The sequence below is a fragment of the Phalacrocorax aristotelis genome, chromosome 8, assembly GCF_949628215.1.
Source record: "Phalacrocorax aristotelis chromosome 8, bGulAri2.1, whole genome shotgun sequence".
Lineage (NCBI taxonomy): Eukaryota > Metazoa > Chordata > Aves > Suliformes > Phalacrocoracidae > Phalacrocorax > Phalacrocorax aristotelis.
Genome location: NC_134283.1, coordinates 31,178,337 through 31,198,699, shown reverse-complemented (window position 1 = coordinate 31,198,699; position 20,363 = coordinate 31,178,337). Strand labels below are relative to the sequence as shown.

Sequence of the window (20,363 nt, the reverse complement as noted above, 5' to 3'; positions counted from 1 at the left end):
GGTGACCAGCCCAGGACACAGTGAGCTGCTGCCCAGTGACAAGGCAGTGAACCCAAGTGGTCCCAGTCCCTTTACCAAGAAGGTTTACCAAGGCTTCTGCTCCAGAAAGGGCTATCTCGAGTGTGAGACTGTTCATACACCATGGGCCAATTCCATCCAGTGTGCAGCTGAAGGCAGTGGAGCTGAAGGAGCTGCACTGGAGCCAGGGGCTCTCCGAGTGCCCTGAGCTTACCAAGGAGCAGCACCGGATTGTTTGTGCAGAGCATTTGGCGACAGGCTCTCCAGTATTAAACACGAAACATGTTGAACTGACACTAAAGCAGAATTAAGTGCCAAAGCATTTGCTGCTTCTACAATTACACTCCGGAGTGCTTTGGTGCTCCTGCTCTCCTTTTTATGACCCAACTTGGTCTTATTGTAGTTTGGCTTTCTCGTTTTAAGTTCTCCAAATGGAAAGGATCAAAGGACTCTTTGTTGTCATAGCAGGAGCACTCCTCCGAGAGAGGCATTACTGCCACTAACAGCTTGCTGCTCAGGGGGAATTCGCGGCAGCCTCTGTGCCACCAGCCTGAGCCAAAGCATTAGCAGGTGCAGCAGCCGCCTCCGCCTTCTCCCTATTAGCCTGCCACACTAAGCCACCTGAGCAGCTTTTTATGGGAAAGGGAGGCCAGGGCAGGTTTCCTCATTTATGCTTCACAAATCTGGCTCAGTGGGCACCGACAAATCCAAACTTCACTCAGCTTTTACGGCAACAATAAGCTCACGCAAGCAGCTCCGGTAACACCACAGTGTGGGGACAGATGCCTCCAAGACTGAAAGGTTTCTCTGTTTGCAAAGATCAGGGCACAAATTAATCCCTACAAGTGATGCTGTGTTAAGCTGTTGTTAGCTAAGCTTATGTTAAAACACTTCCCCCTGCCTCAAACGACACCGCAATTAGAAGCTCTCTGGGTAAGGCGCCGGAATGCACTGGTGATGTGCTGCAAATAATAACAAACACCAAGCCATAGGAAACATGTCTGTGACATCCCAGGAATGCCAGCTTGGCACAGGGGGCAGCAAGACTCGACCTTTCAAGTGAGACAGGCATGACTCTCCTGTCTAATTATCACCTCTCTGCAAGTTCAGACCCCAACTTCAAAGTCAAATTGTGAAGGTGCAAGCCCTCCATACAAGCAGGATCGCTTCCCTCTGCACAAGCTACTCCATCCCAACAATCCTAGAGTGGGGAAAGCTGCCGCTCAAACAAAAGTCTTCCAAGAGGTGTACGCACCTAGGTTTTTTGCAAGGAAAAACTCTGAAATGGACCCTTTCTGCATCCCTACCTCCACCTCCACAGACAGAGGGGGTTCCTGAGAAATGGTACCCCACTGTGCTGAATCTCACACCACCCCCAGCTGTGAGGTACACCCACTGAGCTCAGCAATTATTTCAAAGGCTTGCTTAAAATTTCCTTTGAACACTGGCACTGTTAGATTCACACACTGCATTATACAGAAGAAATACTGCCCTGAATTTCCTAAATTTTGGAGCAGTGACAGTGGGGAAGGCTGGGGTTTTCAGGACATGTGCAGCTCAGGAGTCCCAGTAAGCCACATCTGAAGCATCCCCAGCTGAGGACCAAGGGCTGGTACACTGAGCATCACTGATAAGCCCTATAAAGCCCCAGAGCTGTTTTACACAGCATGTACCTAGTGACATATGATTTTCAGGAAGCATATTATTTCTCTGAGGTTTCGCACAAGGTCAGCTCAAAGTCAGAGCACAGACTCACTCCACATGGCTTGGAAAAAAACGAGTGGAAGAAGGTAAGGCAGGAGCTATGTTAACGTCACAGCTCTTAGCACTGCCACCTCTCCCCCTTCACACACACAGCTTTTAAAGGTAGGTTAGAAAGTGTGACAACAAAGTGGGTATGGCACCTGCCAGATCCAGCAATGCTGTGGGAAATATTACCCCCTCACAATATGGCAAACCTGAGTGCTCTGGCCGCTAGTAAGCTGGGCCCAGCCACCCTCGCACACTTTACAGGCATTATCAGGACAGATCCATCATAAGCATCCTGATGTTCAGCATCCTGGATTTACAGCAAGGCATCCTCACCACAGAGACACCTCTTGACCCAAATGCACATTCTTGCCCCTAGACCAGGCTGTAAATCAGGGAAGCTGCATCTATAACTGCCAAGAGTTACTCAGCTTCATGTGCGTTTCCTCCAGCTCTCTGGCCTCTGAACCTGTACAATCCTCCGAGGAACATACTTAGGAGTCATGATGAGCAGTTCAATAAAAGTGTCTGCCAGTGCAGTGGAGAGGTTAATTATGTATATAGGACATCTAAGTGCATTCATGAAGCAGGGGAAGTAATATAAAACCCACGCGGAGGAGATTCTCCAAAGAGAGGGTACACCTCCATTCAAAGGCCCAGTTTCAAAGTAGCATTGCCCATTTTTGCACCCACCTGCCCATATGCACTGGGGGTATACCCGGTCTCTCCTGAGAGCGTGCAAAAATGGGCATGGTCTTGCATGAGTGGGATAGGACCTACAGGCTTTGCCAGAGCCCTGTTCCTATGCTGGGCACAGCACAAGCTGCAAGAACCAAGGAAGGAAAAGAAGGGTTTAAAATTTTTCTTTCCTTGTACCTTTCGTTCAAAAATGTCACTATTCTAACCAATACTTGTTCAGTAACCCTCACACTACCCTGGAACAGCATTTTGTCACAGGATTAACAGGTGGATACAGAGATGAAAGGAGTGTTTCTGGGGTTGAACCAAGCAAGGCTTGTGGCTACACCAGGACATGCCTCCTAACCTAATCCTTCCATCACAAGCACATTGATTGCCAACAGAAAGGCAGGACGGCCCATATCCATAATGGGGGCAAACTAGCTTCGCTTCATTTGGAAAGATATACATTTAGTTAATAGAAATTCCTAATTGCATCTCAGAGAACTATGCGTAGTTACTATTAATGATGAGAAACGTCAATCACTTTTTAAATGGAATTTATGAAACCAATAGAAGATTTAGGAAAATTTAATTTAAGTCAAAACTGTTGGTTTCCTGCAATAGGAAGCTACTGCTTCAGGAGATCTGAAACTACAGACAGGTTTCAGGCGTGACATCTAAGCAGATCTATGACATCTACTATTACCTGCACCCACCCGATCCAGTTGCATGTATGCTTCTAGGTGCTAACTATGGTAAGAGCTGTGAAGGCATATTTACCCATCTGCACAAAGCACAACGTGCTTGGTTAAATGCATTGCCGGGGTTTGCCGTGTTTCCTTTTAGAGCAGTCATTTTCAGCCTCCACCAAGACTCAAAGGCTAGTCCTGAACTGTCTATAAAAGCCAACTAAGAGCAGTAGCATATTTTGTGTAGGCTTAAATTCACTATATAGGGATCTATGCCACTATAGGAAAACTTAAAAAAAATGGTTAAAACATCAGGTATAGACAGTGAGTGGAGCAATAACACGGGACTATAACAGTTGCTGATCCCATCGCAGGTCTGGTAAATTGCAGGTTTATATGCATTAAACAAACATACACCATGACTTTTTCAGTTATTTCAGATGAGTGCAATCTCATTCTGCAGACATTCTGACATTGACACCAGCTTCCCTGGGACAAGTTGAAATCAGCGGAATTTAGGACCAAGAAAGGCCATTGATTGTCTGCAGGATGGCATTAGTTCTTTTCATGTCAAATTAGACAGGGCTCCATTGCTTTGTTGCTTGCTGCAAGTTAAATGCATCAGTGTATTTGCAGCATTTAGAAGAAACATCAAGATCAACAAAAATCACACTTGGGAGATAAGATGCTCTGAGGAAAACAATTAAATTCAACTTGATACAGGTGTCAGCACAAGACATGCAGCACACCCTCTCCACCCAAACAGGGTGAGGCATGATGAGGGCTCAGGACTACCCTCTCAATAACTTTGATTAACATTTAACCTTAGAGAACTGAAATATTCCAACATGATACACAGCTGCAGCCACCAAGAAACACAGGGAACAGGATGTTAGCACCTTTATGGTGACACTTGCTCCTTGAACACAGAAAGGATTAAATTAAATTATCATGTAGCTTTCAAGAAGGTGGTATGCTTTTCCTGGAAGTGGATATAGAGCTTCCAGCCGTGGGATAAGAAAAAGATTTAGAGGTCAAGCTTATAAGCTTGGTCTGCCATGTGAACCTTGACTTTGCAAAACTAATTTGAGAGAGAATTGGTGCTTCTTAGGAATATCCAAAGGAAAACATGAAGTTTGCTAAAGAGGAATTGCAAGAAATCCATAAACCTGTTACACAGCTCTCTGGTGACCAGACACAGCCTGGAAATAAAGGCCAATTATCACATCCTCAGCTGAGCAACTGCGACTCCTAGCATAAAACCAATATCATGAAGAAAATTATTTTTTAAAATAAAAGGATATGGGACCTTAAGCCACACAAAGTATTGTGGTTGTGCTGAGAAGCTCAAGGTAACTGGAGGTGTTCATATATGGCTGAAACACGACTACAAGGACCTCTTGACTGCCTGGCCTGGCCTGTGAAATAATGTATTAAGCACCAGTCCAATCTCAGATGTTCCTGCTACTATCAAAGAAAGGCTCATAGGATTCACAGCTCATGTCATGCACAGCTCCTCTACACAGTTTGGTTAACACAAAACCTCCTGTCCTTGCTCTGCCTGAGAGGAACAGCATCCATCCAGGGTGCTTAGAAGACTGCAAGAACTAAAGGTCGCATAGAATGTCTTAGCATAGACCTTAGATATTCACATTATTCTTACAAGATGTTAGGTGATGTCCAACCAACACTGTAAATGTTCTGCCTCGCAAAGCAGCTAAATATAAATCCAACCCCAGCAGCACTGCATGTGCTTAAATGTGCTTAGTAATGTGCTCTAGTTGTGAAACTCATGACCTAAATCCATCAGACCATGAAGATAAGATGCACACACAACAGTAACAACTGATCGGCAAAAGGAAGACATTGGTAAATGCCTCTGTGGTGGCATAAGCCCCCCTCTCCATTCAGTGCCATGAATACCAGTCTTCAGGCTCAGACAGCCTTCAGGGCTTTGGCATCCAAGCTTACATGTACACAGAGACTTTGTTAAGAATTGATGCAGTGTTTAACCATTTGTGAAATAAAAGGATCTTTGCCATATAATTATTTTTCTTCCATCTCCTCAACCTCTTGTGCAACACATGAGCTCAAGCACTGTCAGTATTTCCCATCCTCTCTGCAAACTCTCCTGTCTCTCCTTCTCAAGCCTTGCAGCCATTTAGTGTTTATCAGTACCCAAACTGCTCCCCCTCTTCTGAGCACACAGAACTTCAAAATGACCTCTGCTCTTCTTGCAACACCAAGATCAGCTGCCTGCTATCCCACACCACCACAAAACATCCAAACTCCTTCCACAAAATTCATTACCCACATTCACATCATTTTCCCCTCTCCTTCCTACCTCCAGAGAAACTTCTGTGCAAAGCACTGCTGTAAACAAATCATCACAAATACAGAACCAGGACAAGGCCCATTTCTCATAGCAAATATTAACACTGCAAAGGTCCAGTGAGCTCACACAAACTCCCACCACTTTGAAGGAACCACTGCAGCATCAGAGCCTATCCACTTTTGTGCCAAGGCAGCCTCAGTGCAGTAAACACTGGAAAGTAGTTTCACTGGGCTCAACCATGAGTGGCTTCTTGGGAATCATTACATGGCTGTGCCATCCAGAGTGAGGATTCCTGGAAAAGCTGGGGAACGCTCGGCATCTGACAGCTGCCTCTGCTCAAGGACAGGAGCCTTTTCAGCAGGGCTCCTGCTCGCCAGGTGTGCAAAGCCAGCACAACCATACCCACCTCAGACTGCAACATCTCTTCCCTGTTCTGCCTACAGCTTCACAACAGAAGGCAGAGCCCTCACAGCCCCCAGGGAAGGTGCATGATAGGGTCTGGCCAGCTCTTAGCACAATTACATCTACCGAGAAGTAACATGATAAATTATTGTGTCCACATACCCTGAAACAGCGTGATAACAACATCCCTACCATAACATCTAGCAACCCCTCCTTGGATAATTCTTCTGACACATTTCCAGCACTGTAAAGATTTGAAACTGCAACAAATGAACCAGCTGATACAAATTCCACCAGCATCCATACAAGTTTGAATGTGATGCTTCAGGTTGCTCAGCAATGGGAAAGGAGCAGCTGTGAAAGGTTGCAGTTTTACCAAAAGCCCCATGATATTTGGAGGCTGAGAATGGAGGAGGGCGACTGCTGATTTTAGCTTCCACTTCTGCTTTCAATTTGATGAGAATCTCAGCTTCTAAGTTTTCAGAACAATAACTCAAATTTTTTTCCACTGGTTGCAGGAAAAAGCCTGATTAGGTGAATGCAGAAGATTCTAATGGCTCAACTGAAAGAAAACTGGCTTTGTCATCTCACTGCTTTTAAGACCTTTGCAATCCTGCAGGCCCTGATTCAAGATTTTCAGACACTTGAGGCTGGTTTCCGATCAGGTCCCCGTTCAAAGTATGACAAGGTCCAAGGTTGCTTGGCTCCAGGTTCCACTGAGGTGTTTATCTAGATGACTTAAACTAAAACAAACTCACAGGGGAGCAAAAGCCTGGGAACAGTTCACTTTAAAAAAGGACCAATCCCACCCTATATGAAGAACCAGACTGCAGTTCAAAATGACATCTGAGCAAGATCCAGCAAAAGCCATGTCAAGTTTTGCTTCCACATGAGATGCCAAGTCAGAATAGTTTATGGCTGAACATGTCACAGAGATCTGCAAAACACACGCTATTAAACCCGACACCCCACTAATTCTGATCGTGTTTTTGTTGCAAATTCAGCATTCAGCCCCAGAAATTGTTAGGTTTTACAAGCCCCTTTCAAGCAACCCAAATACTGTGCAACTCCAGGAGAATTCTGGATATACATCAAAACCTTGTGAAACTCAGAGTTCTGCCCCAAATCCAATATGCAGTTAGGCGTGGTTTTAAATATACAAGCTGAGGAGTGCAAACACCTCATCTACTGCTTCGAAGTTTCAAACTGCAAAGCTCTGAGTGCCCCTCTGCCCTTGCCACCTCCCGACATCTTTGCAGCACATTTGGCTGTTTGGACAGACCCTGGTGCAGGCAGGCACCAGGGAATACTCACTGCCAAATGCCATGCAGGACTTGAGCACATGAAGGGCATCAGGCTCAGAGCTCATCCCTCACTCTCCTTGTCTCAGGCTAACACAGACCCCTGGCTTTACATCAAGGCACTGTTTTCCCACCATCAGTGTTTGAAAGGTAGCTTTTCAAGAAAGCTCAGCCTTGACCAAAATCAACTGATGACAAAGCTGGTCCAGATACATTGATAAGGCTTTGGAGAACCCACCTGGTGTCTCCTGCCCAGGTAAGTCCCCTTGTCCTGCAAAGGGTGGCTCCCACTGAACCACCTAGAGCTCCTGTAACACAATACGCTCCTTCTCTTGTAAGGCCAGAGGTATTATAAAGGCCAAGACTGCATGCATGGGCCATAGCGAGCGCCTTCACTCTTTGATGCTGTCAGAGTTTTTTTAGCCAACTTTCCTGACTACACACACACATGCTTCAAGAAAACCCCTATTTTAAAGCTGTAATGTAAACAACCCCAAATTATTACTATCCCCTAAAGGCTACTGCTGGCAGGCATCAGTGATAAAGCTCTGCCAGAGCAGTCTGGCATCTAGCAACAATTTGTTTGTTGTCCTGCAAAAATACAGAGAGCCTTGCCATATGGTACTAGCAACTTTCTGGTAACATTAAGAAATATATTGGCTTGGAAAGCAGTTATCACACCAGAAAAAATCTTATGTCTCAGAGGCAGCTCTATGCTGTAAGCGGTATCAGCACAGCAGTGATGGTCAGGGGTGGGGGAGAGGTGATCGTGGCCAGCAGAGCCATGCTACCTCCAGCCCCTGGCACAGATGACATGCCCTTGGCACATCCACGCTTTGACTGGCAGAGCTTTTCTTCAGGAGCTGGACTATGCTCAAGGGCACAAGCTCAGCACTGCTTGTCTGCTTTGTGAGCGCCAGGAGGTCTTGAGCACTACAAACAGCGTCAGCAAAGCTGCCCCCAGATAGCACCTGAGTTACCTGTCCTCGAGCTGAAGCAATGCTTCAGCCATCTGGACAACCCAGGGGTCCTACCTTTCAACCAACAGCTTTTTCCCACTGTTCACATTAAGCATAGAGAAAGAAATAAAAAACCCCTAAACTCATTAAAATGCTTTTCCAAAAATAATGCGTATGTACCACAATGATTTTCTGAGAGTGTGTGTATACCAGGTCACTGAAGGTTTTTGAAAGAAAACCCAAGGAGAGATGGTGCAAGTCAGCATGTGGATTTGGCGGGAAAACACCTATTTTTTAGTATCACACGCTCTCAGGCTTGAATTCTTAGAAGGTGCTGAACTGATGTATTGAGCAGAGACTTCTCAGGATACAACTTAATGGCTCTCACTTTCTGGACAGCTGGCAGGGATGATACTTGTGATAGACCCCATTCCGTGTATCGCTCTTCTAACTCTGCCTGTTTCTGGAGTTTTCTCCGTATCCACATCCTACCTTGGAAGGACTCACCCCTGTTTACAGTGGTGCGGGAGTTTCCTGCAGATTCGCAGTGTCAAGATTACAGCTTCATTATGTGGAGCAGCAGCACATGGGAGCACAGCACACAACTGACAGTTGCTACACTGCCCCAACTCTACCTGCACTCTGACTCCCATCCCACCCTGAGGAGATGGCTCCAGCACTCACCACCTGCTTCTCCTTCCTGGAAGAGCTCAAGGAGTAACTTAACATACTGAGAGATGGACCTGTTCTCAAACAGAACCAACAGATAACAATAGAGAGAACCAACAGGGAACAATATTGCTGCTGGATCTGGAAAAGTTGTAATCCACCTAATGCCATGGAAGAACATTAGTAGGATTGCTCGGAGCATCTTTTGAAGAAATTTCTGGATCAAATTTAAGCCATGCTTAACTCTTTGCCCATTCCTCTAAAATCTTCTGGACTACTTCCAATCACTACTTACCTTCCCTGCGTCTATATCTTGCTCTGAAAACTGATGTCTCCCTTGCCACCATCTGCAATAAGCAGCCTCTTCTCCCACTCAGCAGCTCTGCAGGAAGCCAAGGTCCATTCTCCTCTGCCCTTGGTCAGTTCAGAAAAAAACAGGCCTATTCTCTCATCTCCCTTTATAGTTGGGAGTACAAAACACTCCCATTATGGATACCTCCTATAACCTGAGCACTAGTGCCAACCAGACTGCGTGGTCGCATGGGTGGCTGCTAGAGAACCACGGGACATTGCCGGGCAACAGTGTCTGGGGATTAGGAGATGTTCTGATTGTCACATACCAGACACTAGCCTTAGCAGTGCCTAAATGAAGGGGCAGGGCTTTGGTCACCTTGTAATGCTGCTGACAGATCCAGTTTAAGCTTCACAGATCTCTGACCTCTTCCAGATGCTCTCCTGATGAGGGGACTGGGACAGGGCAGGGAAAGAAAATCTCCACAGCATCCTGCAGTCCTAGATAGCACAAATTTGCTGCAAGGACAGGTGCAGCAAGAAGGGTTAGAGGTGGCCAAGCTAATTATCAACCACCTGCTCACATCCTGGACTGCTATTCCTTGCTCTGGATACTTAAAAGACTTATCCTTGACAACCTTTTACAAGTATGAAATCCCCACTTTATTGATGTCCTTGTCTCAATGCATGAGATAAGAGAAGCTGGGGCAGAGAGAAAAACCACAGAAGGACTCCCCAGGAGAACCACGGTTACAAACTCAGAGCTCCTCTGAAGATACTATTAGCTCCTCTTCTCCTCTAACACTGAATTATTGCAAATATTCAGAGTTCTTGCGTTCTAGGTGACCAGCCACATGCCTTGTCACAAGTGGAGAAGTCACATTGCACCTCTCCTTGGAAGGAGAACTGAACCTTTTAGAGTCGCCTTCTCCCACGTGTTTGTAAGAAGCCTGAGATAAATAAACAGTAATATTAAAGACAAAGAAGTTTTTAAGAAAAGCACCTGGTATTCCTGTTCTGAGTTTTCATATTTTAATCTCTCTCCTTGTAACATAACCCCACCATGTTCAGTGGTCCATAGAAAAATCAGCAAAATCAGAAAACTCAGGACCTACAACTTTTACAAGTCCATACAGAGAGGCATCAAAAACCCACAGGCAAAAATAATATGGTTGGAAGGAAAAAAAAAAAATTAAATCTTTACTGAGTGTTCTTCAACATAACACCAAGAATCAATGATGAAACACGATCCAATTTGTTTTCCCCAAGTGCTGGTCACCTTTAACAGAAAAGTCACTCCCTGTACAACACCTGCCCTGTCTCCAGTTTTCATAAGCAGCATGTAGAGCGTCGGTGACCTCAGCAGTTGCATGCTGTGACAATAAATAAAGTTAGAAGCCTGCCCAAAACACCTCCAAGCCCTTTGGCCAACATTGGCTGTGAACACTCATGGGGTAACAACCAAGCAAGGAGGAAAACACAAGGTCTGGGGCTCCTGAGAAAGCTCCATCAGATGGCCTCCACTCAGAAAAGCTGGCGTAGGTGCAATTTCTGATAAATAAATAAAAAGATACAAAGGCTGCTCTTCTCAGCCCTGTGGGTTAGTCTGTTGGCCTGCAACACAACTGGCTCCAAGGCGGGGAGCAAGCCCTAGCTCTGGAGCTCTTGCATTCGTCACCAGTTCCAGCTGAGAACAACAACAACCTGCTCCAGTCTATGATACCCTTTGTAGGTGATTATGGGAAACAAAAAGGGCTAAATTCAAAGCAGGTTTTCAACTGGGGGGGATCCAAAACTGCTGACTGAGGAGGAGAACAAAGCCAGATGGCATATACTGGTATTGTTAGGGATTATGCAGTGTAAGGCAATAGGAAATGAGCATAGAAAAAGACCCGGTTTGGTCCCATGGTTCCTCTCTTGCCAAATGAACATACCGGGGTGACCGTGAAACAATCAGTTTATGGGTTTCATTTCCCTGAACCCCCAGACTGAACTTAAATATTTGTATAAGCCCAGGCATAAGTTTTATCTAATGTTTTCCTTGGGGTTTACTAGCTGTTTAGAGCATTCAAGCTAAAAAGCATTCCCTCAAACTCTTGCCACAAAAAGAGCTGAAACTATGATACTAATTAAAACCACACTCTTCGGTATCAGGAAGACATGCTATTATTTTCTTCTTCTGCTCATGAGAAGCTGTTAATATGGGCAACGCGTCTGGAACATTTTCCTTCCAAATGCCATGCTCTGTACCCCCTCCTGCTCAAGTCGGCTGGTTTATGAACCTGTCAGCAGTCTGGGGTGGGAAGGCTCATATTTACAAGAATAGATTTATTATTCTTTTTATAACAAATCATTTGCCGTTTTAACATTATGAAAAGCACATCAAGAAAAAAACCAAAAGCTTTACGCTGCATGAAAGGTGACACACTAAAGAACTGTCCTACCTCGGTGCACAATGGGCCAAATCAAGGGATGAATCTTGCCAAAATACACTACATGTTTTGAAAAACATCCTCTGACTTTGCCAGGACCCTCCTGGACACCCAGTGCAGACCAGGAAGGGATGTGGGTTGCACTGTGTACCACTGCTGATCCACCCTGGGGTAAGGTCTATTAAAGGAAAAGGTATGGTTTCATGCCTATTTACCCTATCTAATTAGGATATTTCTAAGGTCTCCATTACTGTGGTATCAGCACCTCATAAATATTAACAAAATTATCCTTATAACATTTCAGGGGAAAATGCTATTATCACATTTAAAGGATGGAAAACTAAAGCACAAAAAAAAAACCCCACCAAAAAAATTGAAGGCCAGATTTGTGTTCAGTGCAATATTCAAAAGCATCCATGTGTATCCTGGAGGTCTAAGTCCAGTTAAAAAGCTAATTTCCTTGTCCAAGATCAAACAACTGTGTCTCATCCAGAGCAGTAATTGCACCGCAGCAGTGCAGGAAGCAGAGAGAAAGAGCTGCTTTGGTCCAATCCTCCTGGAGCACCAATTTCCAAGTCTCCACTGATTTCAAGCAGCGTCCTGGATGCTGCCTGCTTTGCCACCACAGCTCCGCAGTGAGTCAGGCAGGCTGCCACAACTAGCGGCCGCCTGTGAAAGATCTGGACTTAGGCTCAACACAAGCATCTGTACTGCTCACAAGGAAAACAAAAGTGGCAGGAGGAATCCTCTGGGGAAGGCACTTGTCCCACAAGTGTCACTCTTGGGACCACAAAAGTAAATAATGTTTCATCAGAGCAATTTTATTTCTGGTTTCTGTTTGGGAGCGTGGCTTTTGCTGCGTTGACGCAAAACAAAACTCAGCTTCCCTTTTTCACAGCCACAAAGATGCCAGATTTTAATTCCTGGTGGTGCAAAGTGCAGGCAGTGAAGGAAGGGGCCTTTGAAGGCTGAAATTTTTTTTTTTTTTGGTGATACTTTAGCTTTGAGCAAGCTCCTGCCTGGTTAGCAAGCTTCTAGGTTCGCCAACAATACAGAAGAACTGCCTAAGTTACAAAAACAAGTTAATACATAGAAAATATTACTTCAGCAAAGAAGTTAAGCTAGATGGGTGAACACACTGTAATTTGTTACATGCTTCCATTGTACAGGGATCCAAAGTAATAAAATATTCCTGTAACGCTAGAACTGTGAGGCCCAGCCCCAGTACGATGTTCGGATTCCAGTATTAGCTCTGCCACACCATCCCCTGGCTCACCACTGAGAGGAGCCTTATGTTGCCTACCTCCCCAGCACAGTGCTCCACTTGCACTTTTATTTTGAATTTCACTCCAAAGAAAGATCAAGTAACAAAGTTATTGTGGAGGTGGCCACGACACTGGGATGCCAAGATGACATCTCACATCAATTTAATGCAACTGTAACACACAAACCCACCCACATCCAAAGCATCATCAGAAATCCCAGGGCTGGCTGCAGAGATTGGGTTTATGGACGCAGGGGAGGGCTCAGAAGGGCACAAGCTGCCTTGCAAACCCCACATCCCCTCTGTCCTGCTTTTCATTTGAGGCTGACAGGCAAAGCTCGAACACATCATTACAGCCTTGAGGAGGCTGCTAAAGGTAACACTCATGTTACAAATGAATTAATAGGAAACACTTACCTTCCCCACTAGCTTGCCTTTCCTGTTCATGCAAAGGTAGAAGTCTGTCTCCTTCCCTTTGATCCGGACTTGACTGCCGAAAGTGTCTGTTTCCACTAGAAGCTGGGCTTGTAACGGAAGAAAAAAAAGCATTTACCAGTGTGGTCCCATTAAGTCAGAGTGTGCAAAGCTCATCAGTCTCATTGTCCCATTACCTCTGCCTGAACCACACCACAGCGGGATGCTCTGCAAGGGAGCAACCCAAGGAACCACCCAGGGGCTGAGCTCCAGGCTTGGTCACAGGTGCAGATCTGACACACCTCCACTGACTCCTAAGTGGATGCTCCAGATTTAATGCCACTTTAGCACAGAACATACATAAACACACGCGTGCTCCATCAGTCCACACCAATCCCAGCACCCCATCAGCAATATAAAGCTCAATGCTAATGCTCTCCTTCACTCTGCAGGAGGGTTCCTGGAGGGCAAGAACATGGATTTTATTCTCATGAAGATAAAAGATTAGCATGACAAGAGTGAAAACCCTTTCCCCACAGCCAGCGGCCCTCAAACACTTCACAGAAGTGGTACAGCCACACGCTCGTTGTGCAAAACATAGCAGTGATCTCCTACAATCAATGCAACAGCTAGCAGAAGAGAAATTCGGCACTGCTTGTTCTGTCTGATGAATGCCTGCCCTGCAGACATCCTCTGTGTGCCTAGCTATGTTCCCAGGAGGACACTAATTGCTTTCTGGCAGTCCAGGTCTGTGACTCCTACTCTAGCTGGGAGAAATATGGCCAGCCTCATAGTGCCTCATATGTTTATTGAAGCCAGAGCTGGTACATGGCTGGTACATGGCCAGGAGCCATGGTACAGGACAGATTTCTGCTGCATCTTCATAAGCCACCTGCCCTGTCACAACTGTATTTGCAGAAGTGGCTGAGCTGCCACCCATCAGCATCTCAAAAACCCTAGACATGTCCGAATTCAGCATTTTATTCCATCTCTGATCTAAACATGAATTCCAGTCATGCTCGAGGTTCGGATTCCAGGAATTTCCCCAGAGAGGCACAAGCACACAGACTGGACATTTTGGTTCAGCTCCATCTCCGATATGCAGGGTGAGAAAGGAGACATGGTCGAAACACAATGCAAGAATGTGTAAGTGTCAGCAAGTGCAAATCCACGATCCTGCTCTGGAAACACTCACACTTGTAAGACCCGAGCCTTACCGTAGAAACATGGCTTTTGCCAAACTCTGGAGAATGTTTGATCTGTGCTGCAAAAAGTCACATTCTTTTTGGCATTCATATTTCAAACTTTAAAACCCTCTAAGAGCAAATATGTTCACTGTAAGGATTTACCATGGGGATAGAAATAGGAGTTTGTTTCATTTTAAACACATTAATATTTTTCCCACTTGTAAAGTCAGCTTTTGGCTTCTGCAGCAGTGCAAATATCACAAACCTTTAACTCACAAGGGCCCTAAATGGAGTTTTCCCCCTTGCAACTCAGTCACATATGAAAGTTCAGGGTTTTCTAGTTACTAGCTGCTTACATTTATTTAGACATATTTGTTAAACCTTTATCACAGAGGATATTTAAAGAATAACCTCTTTCTGACAGCAAGTGGGATAATGCCTGTATTATAGCAGTATATTACTTGCAATCATGCATAAATATGGATATTTATCTAAGCCTTTCAGAAATGCACCACAGTTTTAGGTATCTGTGACAGAGAGCAGCTTGCCAGTGACAGCCGGGTGCTGCAGGCTTTCTCTCCACACCTGCCAAGGTAGTATCGAACCAGTGACTACTTGAGTGAGGAAGGGCCACATGAATGAAAAATATCCCATTGGAGTAAGGATATAAAGATGAGCAAAGCCAGGATGGGGGAAGATGGCACAGGGTCAAAGATGAACCTTCAAGGGCAAGATGAGCAACATGGTATATAACTTGGTAAATGCCCACTGCTTCAGTAAGTTCAGGGAGGCTGCTCAGATGCAACACAGCATTAATAGACAAGGGAATAGCCAAAGGTACAACTGTCTCTAAAGAGGCAACGGTGAAAGGTCTTCCCCTCAAATGAGCAGGGGCTTTAGAGAGGACTAACAGTCAACTTCAGACAAGGAGAGCAGCAGCCCTCACATGACGGAAGGTTATGGAGCCAGCACGAGAGGTCCCAAAGACTGTCACAAGGACCGCAGCCAACACCCAGAGTGCCAAGGAGTCACCCACAGATCTACAGTGTCAAAGCCACCCAGGCGCACAAACGGACCTGGGGCCACCTACCAAAGGGGTCAAGTGAGGGCTCCACAGCTTGCACACAAGCAAGAACAGGACACAGTAAGTCCCCATCTAAACTGCAAGGCATTCCCCATCCATTCCAGTCTCAGCACTGCGACTAAAGCTGCTAAGAGTAATGCTGAATATCAGATATAGATTTTGGCTGGCCAAAGTAGGAGCTAGTGTTGATAAAGCACTCCAATGTGAGAGCCTCGATCTGTGGTCCCACTGGACAGTCGGCAACCCATACCTCTCTGACGCAGGTCCCCTCCGGCAGCCCACGCTCAGATGAACAAACATGGGGCACGCCGGCTCGTGTTCCCCACTCCCTTGCTCTGCAGCCAGTATGAGTAATATCCAAGCTGATTTTAATTTGAAAAATATCACCTTAAAAAGATGCCGGTTCCCTGCTGTGAAAATTAAAACCATCTGGATGGAGTGATTTCAAATAATTAATCTACGTCTCCTTTGACACTGCTACTAATTAAAATATGATACCTTCCTCCCCCTTTTTAAATAAAGAATTTAAATAAAGTTTAAAGATCTAATAAAATAATGTCATAATTTAGAACTAAATGGAAGTCACCTTTCCTGTGGGCTGCAACAGTTATGCCAGTGCTGAGATTCCTCCCAGGCTAGTGCCACAGCACAGGCCAAGAAGCAGCAGACGGGCAAGCACCCAGTGTGACACCCACACCAGTAAATATACTGGCATACATACTCCAGTGCCCCAAGGAGGCTCGCGAGCCCCAGAGATCATCCCTCACCCAATGTCTAGGAGTGGGGAGCAGAGGGAAACAAGCTCAACAGATGCTGCCTGCTCCCCGCTGTGATCCTACCTGCTGAAGTACAGGCCAAGGCCACCCATAGGTTCCTACTTCTGAAAAACCTGACTCTTAAGATGCTGGTAACATATTCTTATTTCTAAGGATCTTTCACCTCCTTTCCTATGAGAGATCAGTGTGGCTTTAGGGCTGGGTTCATAACTCAGTTGGCTTCCATCCTAAAGCACCCCTTACAGCTGATTCTCCTTTTTACTGCAGGCATCTAAATGGGGGAGGATTTGCCCCTCTCTCCCTTACATCGCTCAGGAGTCCAGACAGGGACCTTGGACAACACATCTAGTCAGCTATAATCAGCTGGGATTATCCCAGCCCTGAATGCTGCAACAAGAGTTTCTGGGTTATGGAGATGGCCCAGCAGAAGGGGTCTCCCACCCCACTCACATGTGGCAGAAAAGCTCAGTCACCACCAACAGGATTTAAATTAATGTAAACTGGACTTGGTTTGCTGTCTTGTTTCTATGATAAAGAAGCTATGGCCACAATAAAAGTGCCAGGGAAAGTCTAAGAGAATTTCCATTGCGACCTCCAGGTAAATAAACCCCACCAAGCTGGAGCAGTGTCCTCACGGCACTCTGCTGCGCAGGACACCTGCCTTCCAGCTCCATTAATCCCTGGATACACTGTAGAGAGATTACAATCTTTTGTTTTCAAAGGCCCTGCACTCTAGCCTTCAGATCAGGTATTATTGTTTAAATTCTTTGACAGCTAGATATTCTGATATATTTTCCGGGGGGGGGGGGGGGGGGGGGGGGGCGAGGAGGAGAGAAGCGCTAAAGAGAAAAGATGTCTTTAGAGGGTGAGATCTTCTGCAACATGCTTTTGCCTTATTGGCCCATTTAACCTAAACCTTCCTGAAAACTCCCACTGGAAGAGATTGGAATTCCTCACATGTCTAGGTGAAAAGGATTATATATATGTTGAAAAGCTATCTTCCAGCTAAGAAAACATGAAGTCAGGGAGATATGTGAAGGTGGCAGAAAATATGCCAAATTATCTTTCAGATATTTCCTGGGAGTGGGAGGACGGGAGCCAGAAAATCATGGGGAAAGAAAGGAGAAAGAGGGCACCTGAGAAGTGTGAAGTTTACATGTACCTATCACAAAAGCCTAAACGCCAGGCAGTTTCAAATAAATAAAGAGATAAAAGGGAAAACACAATGAAGGTGCAGAAGGACTGGATACTTCAAGTCTATCCTTCACTGCCTTTTGCTTTTTTCAGGTATAAATGCAGAGAAAAAGAAACTACAGCCATTTATGCTGCCTACCGGCATCTTGAAGCAGGCCAGATAAAACATATTTCCCGGAGAAAAGGCTTGCAGAAGGCACCAAGATTTTGTTGCTTTTGTTGCACTTTTTTTTCTCATGCAATTACAAAGTTGGGGAAACTATTTTTGGCACTTTAAACCATTTCCAGTTAATGAAGAGGAAGGATGTACAGATACGCTGAGGCTGGGACCACAGTGTCTGTGGTAGAGAGCAGCTTTCTAGTTTAGTAACTCTGATGCTATGAAATGAGACAAAGTGCATTACCATAGTTCACAGCATATATTGCATCTGATTGGAGAGTAAGATTTACTCTCTGGTAAGACTGAATCTTCCACTGAGAACCCCAGCATGGCCAAGGGTGCTTAAAACAGTTGAAACCTGTTCAAACACAGCCTACTCCCTACCAAAACCATGTGAATCCCTTACATGACCACAACACAGGAGGGAATGACCCTGTCTCCACTTCACATTCATGACGTAATGATGAGGGAATAATGCCAAAATTAGGTAAAGTCTGGAGGGTCTAATAAAGCCTACAGACTATGAACAAGTAAGGCAATACAGGCTGCATCCTCAGGTTTTGTTTGCGTACTTATATATTCCTCCAAACTGTAGCATTTTAAATAGTTATATCCCATACAACCCAAGTCCCTTCTCAATTATTCAGGTCCAAACCAGGAGTAACCACTGAAATCAATGAGGCTGGTGCTCAGAAGGGCAGAGCTCTGACCCACATACCACTGCAATTAGGTCATCAAGTCTGTCTTGAGTGAGCATAGGATATGTAAGTCAAATTATTAATAGGGATGGTCATGGGGAGGAGGAGTAAGAGCACCTCCAAGATCCAGGCTCAGGTATTTTCTTTTTTAGGTCACCCCTTTGCACAAGCAAGAGAACTACCCAGTGTTAGAGAAGGGGGACTGCACAGGGAGTAGCGCACCCAGTCTTAACCCAGGCTTTTAAAAATGCCATCTCTCTAAATGAGGTTTTCTTTTAAACATTTAAACATCATATCTTTTACTCGGCCAGCTGATGTAGTTCGGGAAAAAGACATGATTTGAAGCTCATAAACCCCTCAGAGCGTCAACACATCAATATATGCCAAATGCCAAGTCCCCCACGGCCCAATTTTGGGGCAGGAAGGGGAACAGGACAGAGGGCTCTCTGTGAACAAAGGAAAGACTGCAGAAACCTGCCACCTGCGTAACAGCATTAATAGCTCTCAGGAACCAGACAGGTTAAATATTTGCATGGGAGACATCAGAAGAAAATCTATAATGCAGCAAAGACCTCAAAGGCACTTACACTGCAGCAACCTGATCTTGCAAATACTTTCACACAAAGGACTTCACACACATCGGAAGTCCCTCAAGTGCTGATAAAGACACCTACATGGGACCTACATGGACCCTTCAGGGTCCCACCTCTGCCACCAGACACATGATTGGACACGTCAGGAGCATGGCTTTGGACATGGAGGTGCAAGCTTCCCTCCTCCCCAAGGCTGTGTCCTCACCCTGCCTACCTGCGACCACTCCAAGGGCTGGATGTGATGGAGGAAAGTGCAGGATCCCAGCACTTTTAATGGAGAAATGAGGGCTAAAGTTCCTCTTTCTCATGTACTCTGGGACACCTTCCCTCTGGGTTTCACCTCTGCACCAGTTGATAGGAGCTTCAGTCTCTGGGAGATGCTTTCAGGCACTCTCATCTGCAAACAAACACCTAACACCAAGAAAGCATCCTGTCCCATTTCCAGGATGCTGAGCTACCCCCTCAGCACTCACTGGGCATGTCTACACGACACGAGGCCAAGACATGCAGAAATATCCATGCTGGTGCCAACCACGTCAGCCTGAGTACCCAGTCCAAGGCAGATGTGTGAGCATGACACACTGCTGGCAGGCACTTAATCTCATGGGGTGCACAGACTGAGATCTTCAGGTACTAAAATATCACTCACACACTAGTGAAACCTCCACTATTCAAGCCTGTCACACCATTACAGTGGTCTCACCTGTAGGGACACCCACCCAAAAAAATTCCACTACCAGTTCAGCAGTGGCTAACAAAATGCACCCAGGGAATGATGCTGAGCTGCTGGTGTTCCCTAGGCATCTCAGGGACCATCCTGGGGACGGTCTGCCTTCCCACCCTGTAAGAGATGTGTTGCTTATGCCAGAATGGCAATACTGAGGAAAAAAGAATATTCTGAAACAAATGCCCACTCTGGCTCCTAAAGGATGGCAAAGCTTCCAGACATGGTCCCTATAAAATAACTCCATTCACCACATTTTGGAAGAAGCTTAAATGAAAATTTGTTAATTTGATGTCTTTGATCAGTCTACACGCACGAAAATTGTTTGATAATTTAGCTGATGTAAGACCAGAATAAATAGGAAGGTAGATCTCACCGATTTTGCCCAACTTTAAGTTATTAAATCACAGAACCTGAGGTTCTGTCAATAACAAAAACTAAAAAACATCTGAGGACAATATTAAGATTGTGAGTACCATGTTACTGGTCCAAGCCTGCACTACGCAGAGGCTGGTCATCGTTCACCCACGTGAAAAATGAATGTAAAATACTGTCATTCTGACACTGAGCCATTTGCACCCATTTGGAGATCTAAGAAAACAGGATTAAGCAGCAGGGAATCAGACTTGGCTTCTTGCAGATGTTTTATACATAATTCACCATAAGAGACACTAAAAATATTTTGGCAGTTGTTTCAATGATGGTGAATAAGCTTATTTAGACAAGATTCAGTAAAACTGGAG

At 45.3% G+C, this 20,363-nt stretch overlaps 1 protein-coding gene across 1 annotated transcript in view; it reads right to left on the bottom strand.

The window, feature by feature from the left end:
• The window catches only part of FGF18 (fibroblast growth factor 18), a 73,696-nt gene that overhangs the window by 6,269 nt on the left and 47,064 nt on the right, over nt 1-20,363 (bottom strand). The window contains exon 4 of the mRNA XM_075102216.1: nt 13,208-13,314. Coding sequence (XP_074958317.1) covers nt 13,208-13,314 — 107 coding nt within the window. The remainder of the gene's footprint in view (nt 1-13,207; nt 13,315-20,363) is intronic.